Source organism: Hirundo rustica, chromosome 15 (assembly GCF_015227805.2).
Source record: "Hirundo rustica isolate bHirRus1 chromosome 15, bHirRus1.pri.v3, whole genome shotgun sequence".
Lineage (NCBI taxonomy): Eukaryota > Metazoa > Chordata > Aves > Passeriformes > Hirundinidae > Hirundo > Hirundo rustica.
Window position 1 is genome coordinate 2,131,241 of NC_053464.1, and position 17,757 is coordinate 2,148,997.

A 17,757-nucleotide genomic window follows, 5' to 3' on the forward strand; every position below is an offset into this window, starting at 1 on the left:
GGGCTGGAGGGACAGGACACAGGGAATGGCTTCCAGTGCCAGAGGGCAGGGCTGGATGGGAGATTGGGCAGGAATTGTTCCCTGGGAGGGTGGGCAGGGCCTGGCACAGGGTGCCCAGAGCAGCTGTGGCTGCCCCTGGATCCCTGGCAGTGTCCAAGGCTGGGTTGGACACTGGGGCTTGGAGGAATGTGTCCCTGCCCACGGTGGGAATGGATGGGCTTTGAGATTCCCTCCAACCCAAACCATTCTGTGATGATCTGAGCCCCGGGACCAAGCCCAGTCTCCCAGTCTGGGCTGCAGTTTGAGGCACAGTTTTCTATTTCCTGTAGTGTAGGCCCAGATGGAAAAGTGACTCCATACCTGGCGTGCACAGAGCCAGAGCTTCTCTCTCCAGGCAGCACTGCCACCTAGCCTCCAGCACAGCCAGCAGGCTTTTGGCAAAGCCCCTGCTGCTGCTGCAGCAGCTTGTGCCAGTGAACTGAGCTTTCAGCGTCCCAAATGTCCTGCAGTGCAAGAACGAGGCTGCACGAGGCATCTTCTCATCCAGGATAATTTATTCCCAAGTATTTCCATCTCCAGAGCTCAGCCCGGTGTTTCTGGGATCAGCCCCAGGTCCCTGCAGTGGCTGCCCTGAGTGTGGCAGCGTGTCCTTGCTGGGCTGGGGACAGTGGCTTCAGGGGACTCCAGGGGTTCAGTTTGGCTGCTGGGTCACCTGCAAACCGCTGGAGAGTCCCTGGGTCTCTGCCACGTGCACAAAGGCACCACCTTTGCTCTCCTGCTCAAAAGGTGACCTGCTAGGGACGGACCCTGCAGCTGGGATATTGGGGAGTCATATCCCAAGGTCACAGAACACCTGACAACAGCGGGAGATCCAAGAGCTCCAGCCTGAAGCTGAGAGGGAGAACTTTGAGCTGAGGCAGTCCTGGTGCAGCACCAGCATGTGCTGCAGACAGCCCACCCTCGGGCAGTGCAGTTCCTCTTGCATCCACCCTCCTACTCTTCCATTTTCCTGAGGACTCTTTATTTTCCAAGGTCTTTCTAGATGGTTCCACTCCCATGCTTTGAGTTACCTCTCTCTTCGATAGAGAACAGCTCTACCAAACACTTCAGGTGTGTCTGGCCAGCACCAGCCTGTTACTGAGGGCACAGCCACAGCCAGGACCTGCTGGAGGTGCCCAGGTCCACAGCACCGCTCCCATCTGAGCAGGGCAGCAGCAAATCCCTCGTGTCCATCTGGGGTTCCAGGGGGACCCTGCAGGACTGCGCTGTTCTTAGCCAGGGGTGACAAAGCACCGGGGAGATCACAGGAGGAGTTGATGCCACCAGCAGATAAATAACCCACAAAATCAAAGTCTGGCATGTGCCATCTGCTCCTCCTCACTCCTTTTTGCGTTTCCCTCATTCCTTGAAGCTCCTCCAGGCCCCGGGTGAACACAGACACGGGCATACGCATCCCTCAGCTTTCAACACGAGTCTTGAGCCTCCTGCACTCCTGATCCGACACCCTCGGTCCTTCTGGGCTGTGCCAGGAACTCGGGAGCTTTCCTCACCCCAGTTCTCATCCCAGAGATGGGCACCAAGGAGCTCCTGCGGTCCCCCAGGCCAGGTCCCCCCGGGCCCGCTGGCTCCAGGCCCCTCACACGTCCACGACGCAGTCGGGCGCGTTTGTCCGGATGGTGTCCGAGATCATCTTGGCTCCCGACTGCCCGATGCGATTCCCCTGCAGGCTGGGAGCAAAGAGAGGAGCTCAGGCTGGGCCACGAGGCACAGCAGGACCCTCGGTGGGGACGGGAGATGCTGCCCGGCCTTGCACCAGCATCCGGCACCTCCCGTGCCCGCCGCAGTCCGTGCAGGACCCTGCTCAAGGGCGCTCTGGGTTTGAGAGCCCCGGGCAGCCAAGTGAGGAGCTGGAGACAGCCCTGAACAGCTGGAGCGGCTGAGCCACTTCTCCCCAGGAACGTTTCGGAGAGTATTTGTCTTTGGAGGTGGTTCTTTGGCCCAGGGGCATCCCTGGAGAGGAGCCGAGGGGTGCGGAGCTGTGCGGGGAGGGCGGGAGGAGCACGGGCCGGCCCGGGCCCGTGGGCAGGCAGCGATGGGCGGTGCTGGCCGTGCGGAAGGGCCCTGGATGGTTCCCGTGGTCTCCCCGCCTTGCCCACCCCCTGCGGCCGGCGCTTACTTGACGTAGGTGAGGCCGTGGTTGCCCCGCAGGGCCGTAGCGATGCAGATGGCTCCGTCCATGCCCAGGGAGTTTTCCTGCAGGCTGCGGGGGCAGGAGGGTCAGACAGCACCAGCCAGGGACATGCGGCCACCGGCAGGGAACGGGGAAAAAGCCCCGCGCTCGGGGTTTGCCCTTCTGAGAACCGCTGGCTCGGCCGTCACACCGGCGCTCTTCCCTCAGGGAATGCCTGGAAAGGCGGCTCCTGGCCCGGCCCTCAGTGCCAGTCTCACCTGAGCCGGCGGAGGCTGCGGTTCACCCTCAGCGCGCTGGCCACGGCCTTGGCCCCCGCCAAGCCCAGGGAGTTTCCGCGCAGGCTGCGAAGAACGGCAGCGGTGAGCAGGGACAGCTGGGGCGGCCTCGGACGGGACGAGGGGAGAAGGGACCGCGCACAGCGGGGCCAGGGACAGGGCAGGAGCGGTGCTGAGCCAAGGGGAGGCTCTCAGACACCCCGGGGATGGGACACTGCCGCGGGCGCTTGGTGGCCCCACGGAGCACTTACTCCAGGATCTGCAGGCTCTTGTTGACCATCAAGGCTTCTGCCAGGGCCTGGGCACCGGCCGCGCCAACTGAAGCCACTTGCAGGCTGCAAGGGAACAGGGACCCTTCAGCACGTGTCCTGAGGTGGCCGTGGTGTGTTAATTAGGATAATTAGGCTGTGACGCCAGGGCCCTGGATACTCACTGGAGATCTGCCAGGGTGGTGTTGACCTTCAGCGCGGCGGAGAGCGCGGCCATTCCCTCGTCTCCGATGGCGTTCTCCTGCAGGCTGGAACACGAGTGCTGCGTGTGCCCCTGGCCCGGGAGCCAGGAGCAGGGACAGGACAGCCAGCACAGGGCCAGGAGTCCCAGATGGCTTGGGGGAACTCCTGGGCCACAAGGCATTTAGAGCATCCCCAGCCAGGGACACACAGTGGGGACACAGCAGATTTCCAGGACCTAAAGGGACTCCAGAAGCTCTGGAGAGGGACTTGGGACAAGGGTTTGCAGGGACAGGACACAGGGAATGGATTCCCACGGTCAGAGGACAGGGATAGATGGGATATTGGGAAGAATGAGGTGGTGAGGCCCTGGCACAGGGTGCCCCTGGATCCCTGGAATTTTCCAAGGCCAAGTTGGACAGGGCTTGGAGGGACCTGGGACAGTGGAAGGTGTCCTGCCCATGGCAAGGGTGAATCTGGATGAGCTTTAAGAGCCCTTCCAGTAGGGCCCAGGACCCATGCACCCACGTCTCACTTACTCGAGGCTGGCCAGGCTGCTGTTGGACTGTAGTGCTTGTGCCAGGGCCATGGCTGTTTTGGCCTGGATGAAGTTCCACTGCAAGCTGCAAACAGGAGAAAATGAGAGGTGAAGCCTTGGGCTGTGAGCGTGCCCTGATCCATCCAGGCTCCACACACATCTGCACCCATCCGTGGATGTGCAGGACCCCGTGGGCTCATCCAGGATGTCACAGCACCCCTCTCAAGGAGGGTGGCCCAGGGGTGCCACTGTCACAGCCTGGAGGGGCTGAGGGCCAGGAGCAGTGTCCCTGCCCTTGTCCATTGAAGGGGCTTCAGACCCAGCCCCTGGCAGAGGGAAACTCACTGCAGGGACGTGAGTGCCCGGTTCTCCTGGATGGCCAAAGCGATGGCCTTGCCCCCGTCATCGTGCAGCAGGTTGGCCGCCAGGCTGCCAGGACAGAGGACTCCAGTCACACACGAAAAGTTGAGGACAGCTCCAGGGACACCACAGGGTGGTCTGGGGGCCCTCCTGGGGCCCATGGGACTTACTCCAGCTTCCTGAGAGTGCTGTTGCTCCGCAGGGCACGGGCGATGGCAGGGCCACCCTCCTTGCTGATGGAGTTCTCCCGGAGGCTGGGGAAAGACACGGCTGGGGAGGAGCAGCCAGGGCAGGGCTGGATCCCCCAGTGCCCCCTTCGCCTCCTGCTCTGGGGCTGAGGCCATCGATCAAGTAGAGCAGTTTGTCTGAGACCACCCCCATCAGCTCCTGCAGCTCCATTCCCTGTTTCCTGTGGGCACTGGTGGCCCATCAGGGCTTTTGGCCAGCCTCCCATCCCTGCTGCAATCCTTTCATTCCAAGACGTGGCTGAATGAATATTGTCCCAAAGGGAGAAAAATAAAGATGGAGAGAAGTTCCTCACAGCTGGAGGAGGGACCAAAGCTACTTTCAGCATCTCAGAGCACTTGTGGAAACAGCCAGGCACAAGCCCAGGCTGCTGAAAAGCTCCCAGGTCCCAGCAGCAGCTTTTGGCCAGGGTGGCTGGAGGGACTGTCACTTACTTGAGGCTGAGGAGTCCCTTGTTGGAGCAGAGAGCTGCTGTCAGCGCCGTGACCCCTGTGCTGCTGATGGAGTTGCTCTGGAGACTGAGACAAACGGGGAAGGTGTGAGGATGGGCCAGTCTTGGCATTACAGGTGGGCTGCAGGGTCGTGTTTGGGGTGGGAAGTGCCCATTTCACTGAGATAAAAGTCATCTCCCAACCACAGGGAACAGTGACAGCCAAGGCAGAAGGACCAACACTGGAGCATCCAGCGGGATCAGCCATTCCTGCTCACCATGGCAGCACCAGCCCCCGCAGGCAGAGGGGACAGGGTTTGGCAGCCTTGTCCCCACCTGTCTGTCACTGTGGCTGCTGGCTCAGCTGGGAGTGTGGCTCCCATGGGTTTGGGATCCTGGTCACAGGGACAGAACCAGGGCACAGCCACTCATCACCAGGAGCCATCAGCCCTCCTCTCCAGGTGCTGTTCCACGGGGAATGAAGGTTGCACCATTCCAGCCTGACTCTGCCAGGCTCCAGCTCCTTACCTCCCTCCTTGGCCAATTCCTAACGCTTTTGAGAGAGAGAGCACCCAAAGCTACTGATTTTCTCCAAGCCGGAATAAAAACTCATCTCTGGGTTTAGGATTAATTCTGCCAGTACCCCTTGGTGCAGGCAGGACCGGCCTGGCTGCTGCTGGAGCTGCCACATCGTGCTCCAGCCTGCACATCCAGGGAATGTGGAGTGGGACAGACATGGGGAGGGGCTGAGGGCTTGAGGGGCGGCAGATTTTGCTGGAAGGAGGAGGCTGGGCTCTGTTGTCAAGGAGTCTAGGCACAGAGGGGGAACTTACTCAAGGCTTTGCAGGCTGTGGTTCACCCTCAGAGCTTCAGCCAAGGCAATGGAGCCGTTGTCTCCCACCGAGTTGCTCGAGAGTCTGAGACACAAGAGGAGACTTGGAACTGCCAGCAAGGGATTCACCTCCCCCAGGCTGTTCCTGCTGCAGCAAAGAGCATGAACTTGCTGCCACCTCATTTCCCACCTACGTACACCTCTGTTCTCGTGGCTGGTTTGAGCTGGAATAGCTTTTAATGTTTCCCCAGGGCCTGGAGCCCTGCTGCTTCCCTCTGCCAGAGGGGAGATAGCTTCTCCTTCCTCTATGTGGCTGCCTGCATCCGTAGAGATACAGAGAGCATCTCCACAGGGCTGCTCCCAAGGCCCTGCTCTCCCTATCCACACCAGCCCTCCTGGGCAGAGCCAGCAGTGTCCCTGCTGCCTGTCACACGCCCCTTTCCTGCCATTCCTCCCTCCCATCCCGGGAGATGTGGCACTGCCATCCCTCCACCTCACGCCGTGCTCACATCAGCTCCCTCAGGCTGCAGTTCTGCTTCAGCGCCTCTGCGATTTTCCGGGCGCCCTGGGCTCCGATGGCGTTTTTCTGCAGGCTGCAAAAGCGAGGAGGGCACCCGTGAGTGCCGGGTGCCACATCCCCACCGGTGGCACCGCAGCCTGCTGGGTGGCCGGAGGGGGGACGCCACGTCCTGGTCACTCACTGCAGGGTCACCAGCCTGTGGTTGGTCAGCAGGGCCTCGGCCAGGAAGGTGGCCCCGTCCTCCTTGATGGAGTTGTGCTGGAGGCTGTGGGAGACACGAGTGAAGCAGGGCCAGGGGCTGTGCAGGGCTGCAGGGCAGTGGCCACCTGCCCTGGGCTTTGCTTGCCCTTATCCCTGGCTGGAGAAAGGGGTCTGGCCCCCAGGCTTCCCTGACCAGGAGTCTCATTCGCCCCTCTCCCTTGGGATGTTCCTTCTTCCATGAAACAGCACCCTGGGAGCTCCCATGCACAGAGAGGACCTCAAGCTCAACGCACTGAAGCCAAGAGCAGGACAATCCCAGCGTCCTGGCCCAGGGCTGCCCCAGTGCCTGGGTCTGTGCCAGCTGCACTCGTTCACTGCCCAGGGTGTGCCCAGGGTGTCCCCATGTGCTGCCCCTTGGAGCCTGGGAAAGCCAGGAGGGATGGAAGGGGGCTGCCCCAGGGATCTGCTCCAGGAGGTGCTACAGGAGCTGACACTTACTTCAGGGAGAGCAGCGTTTGGTTTTTTTTCAGGGCATCAGCCAGGGCTTTTGCTCCAGTGGGGCCGATGGAGTTGCTCCGCAGGCTGGGGTGGGACAGGCAGAAAAGCCCAGGTTAGCAAAGCTGGACTGGCAAAGCCTGGTTTAAGCCTCCACATGGTGCTGCTGAGGTGGGACATCAGGGCAGCAGCTTGTGGTGGTGGCTTTAGGGGCTGGAGGCCCTCCAGGCCGGGTGGGATCCAGTCCTGCCCTGGTTCCCAGTGGGAATGTGAGCTGGGGAAGGGGGAACACTCACTCCAGCACCATCAGGCTCCTGTTCACCAGCAGCGACCTGGCCAGAGCTTTGGCTCCCTTGTTGCTGATCTGATTTTCTGCCAAGCTGCCCAGGAAAAGGAAAACTGGGTGTTTTTCCAGAGGAAAAGGAGACTTTCACAGCCCCTGGCATGTCCCAGGACACAGCTGGGATGGTGAGCAGAGAAGAGCCACGGGGAGCATTTGGTTCATGGTACTGCCAAAGTGATGGATGTTGTCCTGGGGTGGACATCAGGGACTGCAAGGACGCCGTTTCTGGACACAAAATCCATTTGTGTCCTATAAAGGAGCTCAGATGGCAGCATGGGGAACTCTGCTGCCTTGAGAAGGAGCAGGAGGTAGGGAGAGTGGGAACCCATCTGTCTGGAATGAGGCATCTCCCTGTGTAGGGGCCAGGAGCCTGTCCCCTCCATGGATGCAGAGCCTCGAGTGTCCAGCGGTCTGCTGTGACCTTGGGAAGTGGTTTGTTGGGATAACCCACGGATTTATTGACATTTTTTTTAGGAACAGTGAGGAGGCAGCTGTTCCAGGAAGACTGGACAAGACAGCCTTGGGGTGAGGTCACTGTGCCTGGGCACAGGGGATCGTGGGGGGCTGTCCTTGTCATTAGGCATCCCGGGGAACCGGTGGAGAGACATTCCTGGGGGACCCTCACCCTGGTTTTGCGGTGCCCCCAGCCCCGTGCTGCATCTCCAGGACATCCCATCTGCCCTGGGCCAGGTCCTACCTGAGCCTCTGGATCTGGCAGTCCTTCACACTCAGCACACTGCCCAGCAGCTCCATCACATCATCCTTAAACTGGTTATTGTCCAGCCTGCAGCAGACACAAGGAAAGAGCAAGAGCAAGGGTTTGGGGGACAAAGTGGAGAAAGGATGATCCTCCCATGGCATCTGCCTGCCCCAGGTGCAGAAGCTCAAGGAGAGAAGCGGAGCTGACCCAGGGCCACCCCCAGGGCAGCTCTCTGCAGGTGGACAGCATTTGGTGCACCCACATCTCCACTGACACCCGGGATTGTGAGAGGAGAAAGAACTCATTGCAGCCTCCAGTACTTAGAGGGGACTTACAACGGGGAACAGGATTAAACTAAAAGAGGAGAGATTTAGATTAGAAGTTAGGAGGAAATTCTTCCCTGTGAGGGTGGGCAGGCCCTGGCACAGGGTGCCCAGAGCAGCTGTGGCTGCTCCTGGATCCCTGGCAGTGTCCAAGGCCAGGTTGGAGAGGCCTTGGAGCAGCCTGGGACAGTGGAAGGTGTCCCTGTGCATGGCAGGGGGTGGCACTGGATGGGCTTTGAGGTCCCTTCCCACCCAAACCGTGCCGTGATTCCACAGTCACAACCTGGCATCTCTCCTCACTCCTCCCAGTGCAATCCCACGAGGACTCACCTGAGGTTGTGGCAGAAGAGGAGCTGGGAGAGCAGGCTCTTACAGACATTGTAGGTGAGGCAGTTGGAGAGGTTCGTCTCCTCCAGGCAGACGTCCGAGACCTGCAGGAGATAAGCCAGGGCAGAGCAGTTGATGGGGGTGAGCATCCCGGCCAAGCTCTCGCTCCTCATGGCCTCCTCCACCGCCTTGGCCGTGTCCGTGTGCTGCATCTCGTGCAGGCAGCGCACGGCGTTGACGGCGCGCGAGGACGCGGCGAGCTCGGCGTTCAGGCAGCCCTGCAGGACGCCGATGGCCTGGCTCCTGAACCCGCCGTGCTCGTCCTTCGCCAGCAGCCACCCCGACAGCAGCTTGTTCACGCGCGGGGACAGGAGCCCCGAGAGGAAGCGGATGAAGACGTCCAGCTGCCTGTCCTCGGCCTGCAGCGCCCTCTGAACGGCGCTCCTGAAGTGGCTGAGGAAGCCCAGCTTGGGCCAGGACATGCCGCTCTCGGCGAAGAGGTCGAAGATGGCCCGCTTGGCCGCCGTGTAGTAATAAAGAGCCGCCAGGAACTCCTGGGTGGTTAAGTGGGAGAAGTAGTAGGCTGTGGAGGCCTGCAGGTCCTCCTTGAGCAGGAGGCGGGTGGAGAGGCTGCTGTGCAGCAGGGACGGGTCCATGCCGTAGGCCTTCATGTCCTGCTCGTAGAACACGTGTTTCTTCCGCAGCAGCCCGTAAAAGGCCAGCCTGCCCAGGCTGCCCACCAGCTTCTTGCCGGTGTTCACAGCCTGCTCAGTCCTGAGGGTTTCTCTCGGCTTTTCCAGCCAGTCACCGCTCAGGGCCATTTTAAAATAATAGGAGTAGATTTCTGACAGGGTCCTGGGGACCACGGGTGCTTCTTGGGATTGATCGCTGCTGTGTTTCAGGAAATAAGCGATCGAGGAAGCAGAAATCCAGCAAAAGCCGGGAATGGTGCACAGGACGTGTAGCGGCCTGTTAGCCCTGATGTGCTGCAGGACTTGGCTGGACAGGTCTCTGTTGTCCAGGAACATCTGGTCCAAGAAGTCTTTCATCTCTGCATCCCCAAACCCTCGGATTTCCGTCATCCTGTCCACCAGCCCGCTGGGGATCTGCCCGGCCGCCGCCGGCCGCGACGTCACCCACACAGAGGCCTCCTGCAGCAGGTTTCCCCTTATAATGTTGGTGATCAGGTTGTCCACCTGGACCTCCTTTTTGGGATCGGTGCAAACCACTGCGTTGGAAAAATCCAAGGGGGTCTTGAACTCGTCCAGGCCGTCGAGGATGAGCAGGGTGCGGGCGGCTCCGGCCGAGATGCAGCCGGGCTCGGTGATGTGAGGGAAGGCCGAGCAGATGAGGCGCTCAGCAGAGAGCTTCTCGTAGGTGTTGAGCTCGCGGAAGGTGAGGGGCAGCACAAACACCGTGTCCCTGTAGATCTCCCCCCTTGCCCAGCCGCAGACAAACAGCTTCACCAGAGTGCTCTTGCCAACCCCGGCCACGCCGATGGTGACTGAGATCCGAGGGGGGATGCTGACTTTGGAGAGGGGCAGGAACAGCTTCTCCAGGGGGATGCTCTTGGATGTGTTTGGCAGGCCTTTGGTGGTTTCGACCTGCAGGATGTCGTGCTCCTTCTGCTGGATGTCTCTCAGGCCCTCCACCAGCAGCAGGTTGGTGAGGCGCTGCAGGGCTCCCGTCTCCAGGCCATTCCCACAGGAGCTCTGGAAGCTCTCCAGGTGCTTCTGCACTACGGGTTCTGCACAGAGAAATGAAACAGGTGAGGAGGAAGAGGAGGAACCACAAAGGCAAATGACAGAAGCTGCTCCACTTTTCTGCCGTGCCCATGCAGAGGGAAACCTCATGGAGCCCTTACGTCCTGGTGGGACGGATGGCAGGGCTCAGAGGGCACCAGTAGGCCTAAAGGGCCCTGATCAGCATCACAGTCAGTCCAGGAGCCCCTTTCAGGGCAGCCCTGGGCCTTCAGCCTCAGCCATAGCTGTGTTGTTGGAGCTAGATCTTGGTCCTGGACCTCACTGCTCTGCCCTTGCCTGGTGGCCACTGGACTGTGTCTGAACCCGATTTGCCCTTGCTGGACCTGACCCTGACCTCTCAATCGACTTCCCAACTTGACTTCATTCCTGCCTCATTGCCATGGACTCTCTGATGAACTGGACTCCTGGCTGAGCCTGGTGGCCACCTCTGGACTTGTCCTGCTCACCTGGCGCAGGTATCACAGAGGAATAAAACCCTCCAGCGAAGGCTGGACAAGCAGGGGATAATGGTGTGAGAGATTCAGAGCAGACACCAGCCGAGGCTGGAGCCTTCCAGCCAGGAGGGAAACCAGGGAAACCTCTCCTGGCAGGAGGGTCAGAGAGAGCCTGAAACTGGGGCAGCCACCAGCGGACGGGGTCAGGGTCAGCCGTCCTTCTCCTGTTCCCAGCCTGGCACTGGGACCGGCTGGTGTCATCTGGACATCGAGGCCATTAAAAGCTCCTCGGGCTGCCCAGAGCGGTGAGCAGAGGGCAGTGAGGAAGGTCCCTCACACCTGCCAGAGAGCCCTTGTCACCCCTGGCTGTGCCCTTCCCCAGCGGCGTCCCTGAGGTGGCACCACCACGGCAGAGCTGCCACCACCCGGGCTCTGTGCACACCTCAGGGTGCTCCAGCAAGCACCAGGCTGTGTGTGCAGCCCCCCTGGCTGGGCTGCCGGCCACAGACCGGGATGTGCAGGTGGAGCTGCGAGCTGCAGGTCTGGATGAAGCTCTGCAGGCGCTGGCTGCCCTTGCCAGCCAGGACATCCACCACGGCCCTCCCCTGCTGGGGCAGGGGGCTCGCTGCCTGCGCCCTGGCAGCCTCCTGGGCCGTCAGGAGCTCCAGCCTGCGCAGCTGGGAGATGATGTCCTCCAGGAACTGCGGGGAGATGGACCTGGCCAGCTGCCTGCGGTGCCGTGGATCCAGGCCCCTGCAGGACAGGACAGAGGGGCAGCTGGGTCCTGGACCGGCCCTGGGAATGTGGGCGAGGGGTGACAGGGAAAGGCAGCGGTGCAGAATTGCTTCTGACTCTGAAGGATGAGCTGGAGCCCTCCAGAGTGCCCTGCCCAAGCCCTCCTTGCTGTGATGCCATCCCAAAGCCCTGGCAGGAGGCTTTGTAAGGAGCTGCTAGGTCAGGGCAGCAGCTACGGAAATTAGAGCCAAAGAGACTGAAGAGCACGATCATGAGATGGTGTTTTCTCCTGGAATCCAAACCCATGCACAGAAAAAAGTCTGAGCAAGATCATTTCTCTCCAGAGCCAGCCGTTCCTCCGGTGCCAGTGCAGCACTGCCTTGGATCTGCTCGCACCTTGGTGCCCCACCTCATCCCATTTCTGACCCCAGAACTCTCCTGAAGCTATAGATCTGCCCAAGCACCACTCACCTTCCATCAGAGGCCTCCCGTGACATGGGCGGTCTCTGGGTGAGGAGCGCTGTGGTGGCAGCAGCGTCCCATGGGCCACCCCGTGTCCCCCTGGCCAGCTCACAGCACCCCCCGGGGCTCCTCAGCCCCTGTCCATGTCCCTGGTGGAAGAAGAGGAGAAGCATCAGGAGCAGCGTGGGAGGGAGCCCGCCGTGAGCTGTGCTGGTGCTGAGTGTGGTCGCAGGGGTTCGTTCATCAGCTTTTGGCTGAGACAGCGTCCCCATCACGGCAGACCTGGCACGGGCACAGCTGCGCCCTCCACACCGCAGCAGCTTGGCCCAGACCTCAAGTGCCACACGCTTGGTGCCTTCACCAGCAGCACTGGCACCGGGAGCTTTCTGAGGCGCAGAGATGCAGTAATTGCCCTGACAATGCCCCTGTGCCACCTGCGGCTCACCTGGGGAGCGCCCCAGTGTCACCGCTGTCACCAGGGCTGGCAGCCGCTCGCACATTCTTCTTCTCTGTGTTGTGAAGGAAGTTGTGAGGCGGCAGGCGGAGGGATGAAGAGCTTGTTTTGGTTTCAAACCCACCTTGGCCCCATCCAGAGCCTCCGTCAGGGCTTGCCGAGCGTGGCCAGCACCACATCCTGTTGCAGAGCTCGGAGGATGCTCTGAATCATCACCCAGAGAAGGAGCAGCGACCTGCTGCCTCCCCCTCAGCCCTGCCAAACCACGCTGAGGGCTCGGGGTTTATTTTTAAGAAGTGTATCAGCTCAGAGTCCTGTTGTTCTTCAAGCAGAGGTGGAGAGGGAAATGTCTCCGTGCCTGAGAGTGCTCCCAGCTGTGTTAGAGGCACTGTGCTGTGGCCTCTCCACCAGCCCCAAAGTCATCTCCGGGCACTGGCCGTGTCCAGGTGGGAGCTCCTGGGCCCCAGGGGATGGCTGATCACAGGAGCAGTGCACACACAGTGTCTCAGGGCCGGTGTCCTGGCATCTTTTCTCCCCTCCACCTGGCCTACAGGATGCTCTGGATCCATGTGCACCCCTCCCTGCTGGTCAGAGGCTCTGCAAGGGGGTGCCTGCCCACAGACAGCCTTGCCTTTGGCAAACCCACCCCTGAGGGGGACATGTGGGGGCTTTGATGCAGCCTCAGCAACAGGGAAGCTTTCTCGTCTTGGGAGGAAGCACAGATGCAGCTGGACCAGGAAGACCTGGCAGAGTTTCTGGTCCGTGGTGTGAGGCCAAGATGCTCAGAACTTCTGTTCATCCTCCCTCCCAGGGATCTGTGCTGGGGTTTATTTCTCCCACCAGAAGCAGAAGACTGCAGAAGGTGCTGGGCTGCAGGAGGGACCTGGCAGTGTCCCCAGGGCTGAGTCCCTCACACACCACGGCTGGGTGTCCCATCGAGACAGGTGGCATGTCCTACAGAGCGAGGTAAGTGACAGAAGGAGCTGGGTGACAAAGCCCCAGGTGCCCAGGTGGTTCCTGACAGCCCCTGCAGGGCTGGGAGGTGCTGTCGGAGCAGGGTCTGAGCCCACTGCCTTTCCCTTCAGGATGGAAGCCTGCCCAGCTCTGAGCCCCTGGGGCCAGTGTGTCAGAGGCCAGGAGCCCCTGGCAGTGCTGGTGATCCACAGCAAAGCCTTTTCTCCGTTCTGGGAGCAGCGGGGCCCCAGCAGCAGCTCTTACTCATCACCCCCTGGTCAATGAGGATACCATCAATTAAAGGAGCTCGGCGAGCAATTCACAGTGAATTGTTCACCCTTTGATGTGTTCTCGTCCCTAACTGGACTGGAAAGTTCAATTAAGCCTTTGCAGTCCCCAGGTCTGTCTCTGATCCTTGCCGTGCAAGCCAGAACACAGCCGGAATGAAAGGGGGTTTTGCTGCTGGCAGCGATGTTCCCTGCAGCCCTTCCTCTGAAACGTGGCCCTTTGATGGGGGAAAACTGCTCCACCACCAGAGAGTGTTTGATGCTGTCCTCTGGTGCTCCTTCAAAAACCAGCAGCCATGGGCCAGCTCGTGCAGAGGCCTCTCACCGGGAGAATAAAGCAGCAGAAGAAATAATGCAGGGGCTGCAGCTTCTTTCTGGTTCCAGTAGTTTCAGGTGCAGCTCTAGGAGTGCACAGGGTGGCTGGAGGGTGTTAGCAGCTCCCACAAGAGCTGTCTGAAGGGCAAGGGCCAGCCAAAGCCAAGCTCCATAACCCCTACAGAGATCCAGGTGCGTCCAGGGCGGGACCCAGGCCATGGGTGCTGCCCGAGGTGTCCATCCTGCACATCCCGGGAGTGCAGCTTTGCCTGGCCAGGATCCAGCAGGGACAGTGTCCCCCCGGCAGGCAGAGGAGCAGGGACACAGGGTTGTGTCTGCCCTGCCTTGCCTGTGTCCCCAGGGGAGCAGGGAGAAGGGGCTGGAGGGTGGGAGGCTGCCCAGCCAAAGTGGTGAACGGCACCTGCAAGCCCCAGGGAGGAAAATGGGGCCCAGGAGAAAATCCTCTCCTCTAAGGATGTTTAGACAACACCAATGTGCTCTTCCAGCAGCTCCAATCCCACCATCCCCATAAACCACCATCTCTCCATCCCATCTGAGCGTCCCTGCCCAAAACCCATCAGTGCTGGGAGCCACAAGCCCCGTGCTGGAAGGTGCCCACCACGTGCACAGCCAGCCCTCTCCCAAACAGCTGCTGTGGTTTCACTCTGCCCATCCTGTCCCAGGATTCAAACTCCTGACACCAACCCCGGAGAACTGGATGAAGCTGCTCCTGCTCGTCTCTGCCTCTAATTATGTACGGGCACTTTCACTCCTGGAAGTCCAACATGATCCAGGGAATCCAGGATGAAGGGACAGTGCTGAGGTGGCGCAGCATGAAGCTGTCTGGAGACAAGAGGCATTTACTGCCTCCCACATCTTCCTCCTGCCCACGACAGATCCATCACCCTGTGCCTCGGGAACCTGCTGGGGACCTGGGACCATGCCAGCCCAGGAGCTGTCCCAGCAGCACCAGGATGGCATCAGGTGACGCCCAGCAGCTGGAAATGTGTGATTGTCCCCCTGCAGGGGCTCGTGGGCAGATTCACCAGCAGCATGGCGGGGAGGGGGTGGTTGGAACCTCCAGTGGGATTTCCCAGCTCAAACCTGACCTACTGAGGGTGTCAAGATCAGACAGGCACCAAAGAGCTGGGCAAGAGCTCCTGGATGGCTGCAGGCACCCACAGATGGAAAACATCCGAAAACGGACCGATCTGCAGTATTTAGATAAGGTTAAAAGATTTTATACGAGATAAAAATGGCCGCAGCACCTGCAGGAGGTGGGAGGTGGCCCCTCCAGCTCAGCTGCATGTCCCAAACACGCAGAAACCTCGGCCCGGCCATCTCCTCGTCCATGTGCCACCGGAGCGGGGTTTCTCGGCGCAGCCAATGCCCCGGGCTCTGCGGTTTGGGGTGAGCGAGCCCCGGGAGCTCAGCCCCGGCTCGGCGCTGCCCTCCTGCCCCCGCCAGCCCTTCCCAACAATTCCAACATTCTGGCTTCCTCCGGCGACTCTCGGGCTCCTTCACCCGCTCACCTTCGGCGCTGTTTTAGTTATTTCTCCTGCCCACCCTGAACCGATCCCACCTCGGAGGTCGGCGAGCTGCCTGGAGACGGAAACATTTCCCAGGCCAACGCCTCCAGCTGTTCCCCCTGAGCTGAGCGAATCCCGAAGCCAAGATGCAGGCTGCCACCTTTTGGCAGAATCGAAGAGATTTCGCACCGTTAATTTCTGCTAATTAAAGGACGCTATAAAATACCTTCTGCGTTATTACTCAATTGTGACGCTCGCAGACTGGAAAGTAACTCAGTTATCTGAGTTTACATATGACTTACATTTTTTGGTCTGGATTTAATGCCAGCAAAATTTATCGCCGAATGTATTTTATGTCAGATTTAATCTCTTCCAGGTCTGAGTTTTGGCTTTTTGTTTCCTTGAACCCCAACCCCAAGAACAGGGCGCAGACACGGCAGGGGTTAAACAGGGGGTGAGGGGCCATGAAGCTCCTGGGCTGGATGCCAGCGGTGCCAATCCCAAATCCCACCAGAAAAAAAAGGAAAATTCGATCTATGGCAATTCCAAACAGCTAAAAATGAAGGTAATTTTGGAGAGGAGCTCCCTTGCAGAGCACTGCTGCCACACCTCACAAGCGGCAGAGTGAAGGCTGATGCATTTCCTGAGCTGGCCGTGCCCCGAGGATGCTTTACCACAGATGTGCAAACAGCTTCTGCCTCTCACACCCGGGATCTCAGGCTATCAGCAGGAGAATTGGGCAGGAGCTGCTGCCAGCCCGTCTCTGTCACTCCCGCAGCCCCAGGGATGCAGGGATGCTGAGGGATGTGGTACCTGCCCCAGCAACCTCCGGGTTTGGTCAGAACAACCCTTCTGGGCTTGCAAAGCATCCCAAGGAGCAGCTGCAAGTTCTTCAGAGAGAAAATTTTGTGCGACATGAACCTGGCGAGCGGGAGGTGTCCCCTGGCTCCCAAGGACGCCTGTCTGGCTTTGGATAACTCTTCCATGTGGAGGGTGGCAGCAGCCAGCCTGTGCTCCAGCAGCTTCTGTCCCCAGCAGTGCCACAGTTATGGGCCGCACGGTGCCCAAAGGTGCCTAAATTACAGCAGGATCAAGTCTGATGCCCCGAGGCAGCTCAGGGTGCCCGGGCTCTGTGCCCAGCTGTGTGCAGGGCTGAGCTCCAGCCCCCAACCAGCTCCTGTGACACCCCGGGGCCCTGCCCCACTCTTTGGTGCAATTTTGCACCATGCCACAGGTGAGTGTGTCACTAATCCCTTCCTTTTCTATTGGAGTCTATCCTGGAGTTGATTTTGCGTGATTTGGTAGTTAATTAGTTCAGCAAATGACACTAAGGGCAGGGAAATCTGCTGCACAAGGCTTTGGGCAGGCAGGACAGCCCGGCTGTGGCTGCCTTCATGCCCTGGCAGGCAGAGTAGGAAAGGGGACAGAATTTGTGACGTGTGCCAGATCCCCTGTGGGGTGCCAGGCTCGCCTCCAGCACTCTGGGCTCCACCCACTCCTGCCAGCCTGGTGGCCATGCCATGCCATGCCGTGCCATGCCGTGTCATTCTGTGCCATGCCATGCCATGCCATGCCATGCCATGCCATCTGTGCCATCTGTGCCATGCCATGCCGTGTCATTCTGTGCCATGCCATGCCATGCCATGCCATCTGTGCCATGCCATGCCGTGCCATGCCGTGCCCCTCTGCCCTACATCTCCCGGCGCTGCCGCCTTGGCCCAGCGGCTCCATTTCACGCGGCCATCACAGCAGCAGCTCTGCAGCAGCTTGTCCCCAGGCGGGAGAGCCAAGTGACCCCTCCCCTTCTCCCCTTCTCCCCTTCTCCCCTCACCCCTCCAGAGCCCCTCCGAGCCCCTACCTCGGCCCGGTGCCGCCTCCCGCAGGTCTCTGTGTGAGCAGGGCGGTGCCGCGGGCATCCTCGTGGCGGCGGGAGGATGCAGCCCCTCCGCGTCCCGCTCAGCTCTCTGTCCCCGGGGCTCTGCTGCCTCCTCGACGGGCTCTCGAGTTGAAGGTGGAAGCCACCCTTGCCGCTGTCCCCTGCCGGGGATGGCACCCGGGGCGGGGCGATGCTCGGGGCAGCACCGGGGGAAGGTGGCTCCGTGCTCCCCCGCCGCTCCCCGCCAGTTCCAGCCCGGTGGCTTTTGTCTCTTTCCGTTCGCTCCTCGCCCCTTCCTGCCCTGGGTCTCGCTGATCTTCCTTCCTGTCAGCGCGGGGCCGGTGACTCCGCGAACCGGGCTGAGGGATCCGCCAAAACCCGGCAGCGCCCGGCCCCCGGCGGCGACAGCCGCGGCCGGCCCGGTGGGATGCTTTCTCCCGACAGCCACAAAATCGCCCCCAACAACATCCAGACTACCGCGAATTCACTTGAAGGAAAACCATGAGCTCACCCCTGCCTGGAAAAGGCGAGGGGTTTTGTTACACACCTCCCTCACTGGCCGGGAGCGCTGGAATATCTCCCATGGAAGAGTCTGGGCTCGCAGCAGCTCTGCCCTTCATTGGGTTGTGCAAAGAGATAATTCCATGAGTAAATCAAAGTGTCCTTAAAGAGTGGAATGAAAGGGTAGGAATAGCATCCCTTTCCTCCGAAGCCGTTC

General features: G+C 60.4%; 1 protein-coding gene across 3 annotated transcripts; it reads right to left on the minus strand.

The window, feature by feature from the left end:
• Positions 1-536: 536 nt before the first annotated feature.
• On the minus strand, positions 537-17,181 carry NLRC3 (NLR family CARD domain containing 3). Of its 3 annotated transcripts, XM_040079379.2 has the most exons (18): positions 17,022-17,139; positions 11,634-11,773; positions 8,234-9,977; positions 7,578-7,664; positions 6,834-6,917; positions 6,541-6,624; positions 6,023-6,106; positions 5,831-5,914; positions 5,323-5,406; positions 4,494-4,577; positions 3,984-4,067; positions 3,799-3,882; positions 3,455-3,538; positions 2,900-2,983; positions 2,718-2,801; positions 2,449-2,532; positions 2,177-2,260; positions 537-1,727 (listed from the first exon to the last, which is right to left on the minus strand). In XM_040079379.2, the coding sequence occupies exons 2-18, from the start codon at positions 11,638-11,640 to the stop codon at positions 1,637-1,639; spliced, it is 3,021 nt and encodes a 1,006-aa protein (XP_039935313.1). In that variant the 5' UTR covers positions 11,641-11,773; positions 17,022-17,139; the 3' UTR covers positions 537-1,636. The 3 variants fall into 3 exon arrangements, with proteins under 3 accessions (XP_039935313.1, XP_039935312.1, XP_058278603.1); XM_040079378.2 differs by lacking the exon at positions 11,634-11,773 and having other exon boundaries at positions 17,022-17,181; XM_058422620.1 differs by lacking the exon at positions 17,022-17,139 and having other exon boundaries at positions 11,634-11,922.
• Positions 17,182-17,757: the final 576 nt, after the last annotated feature.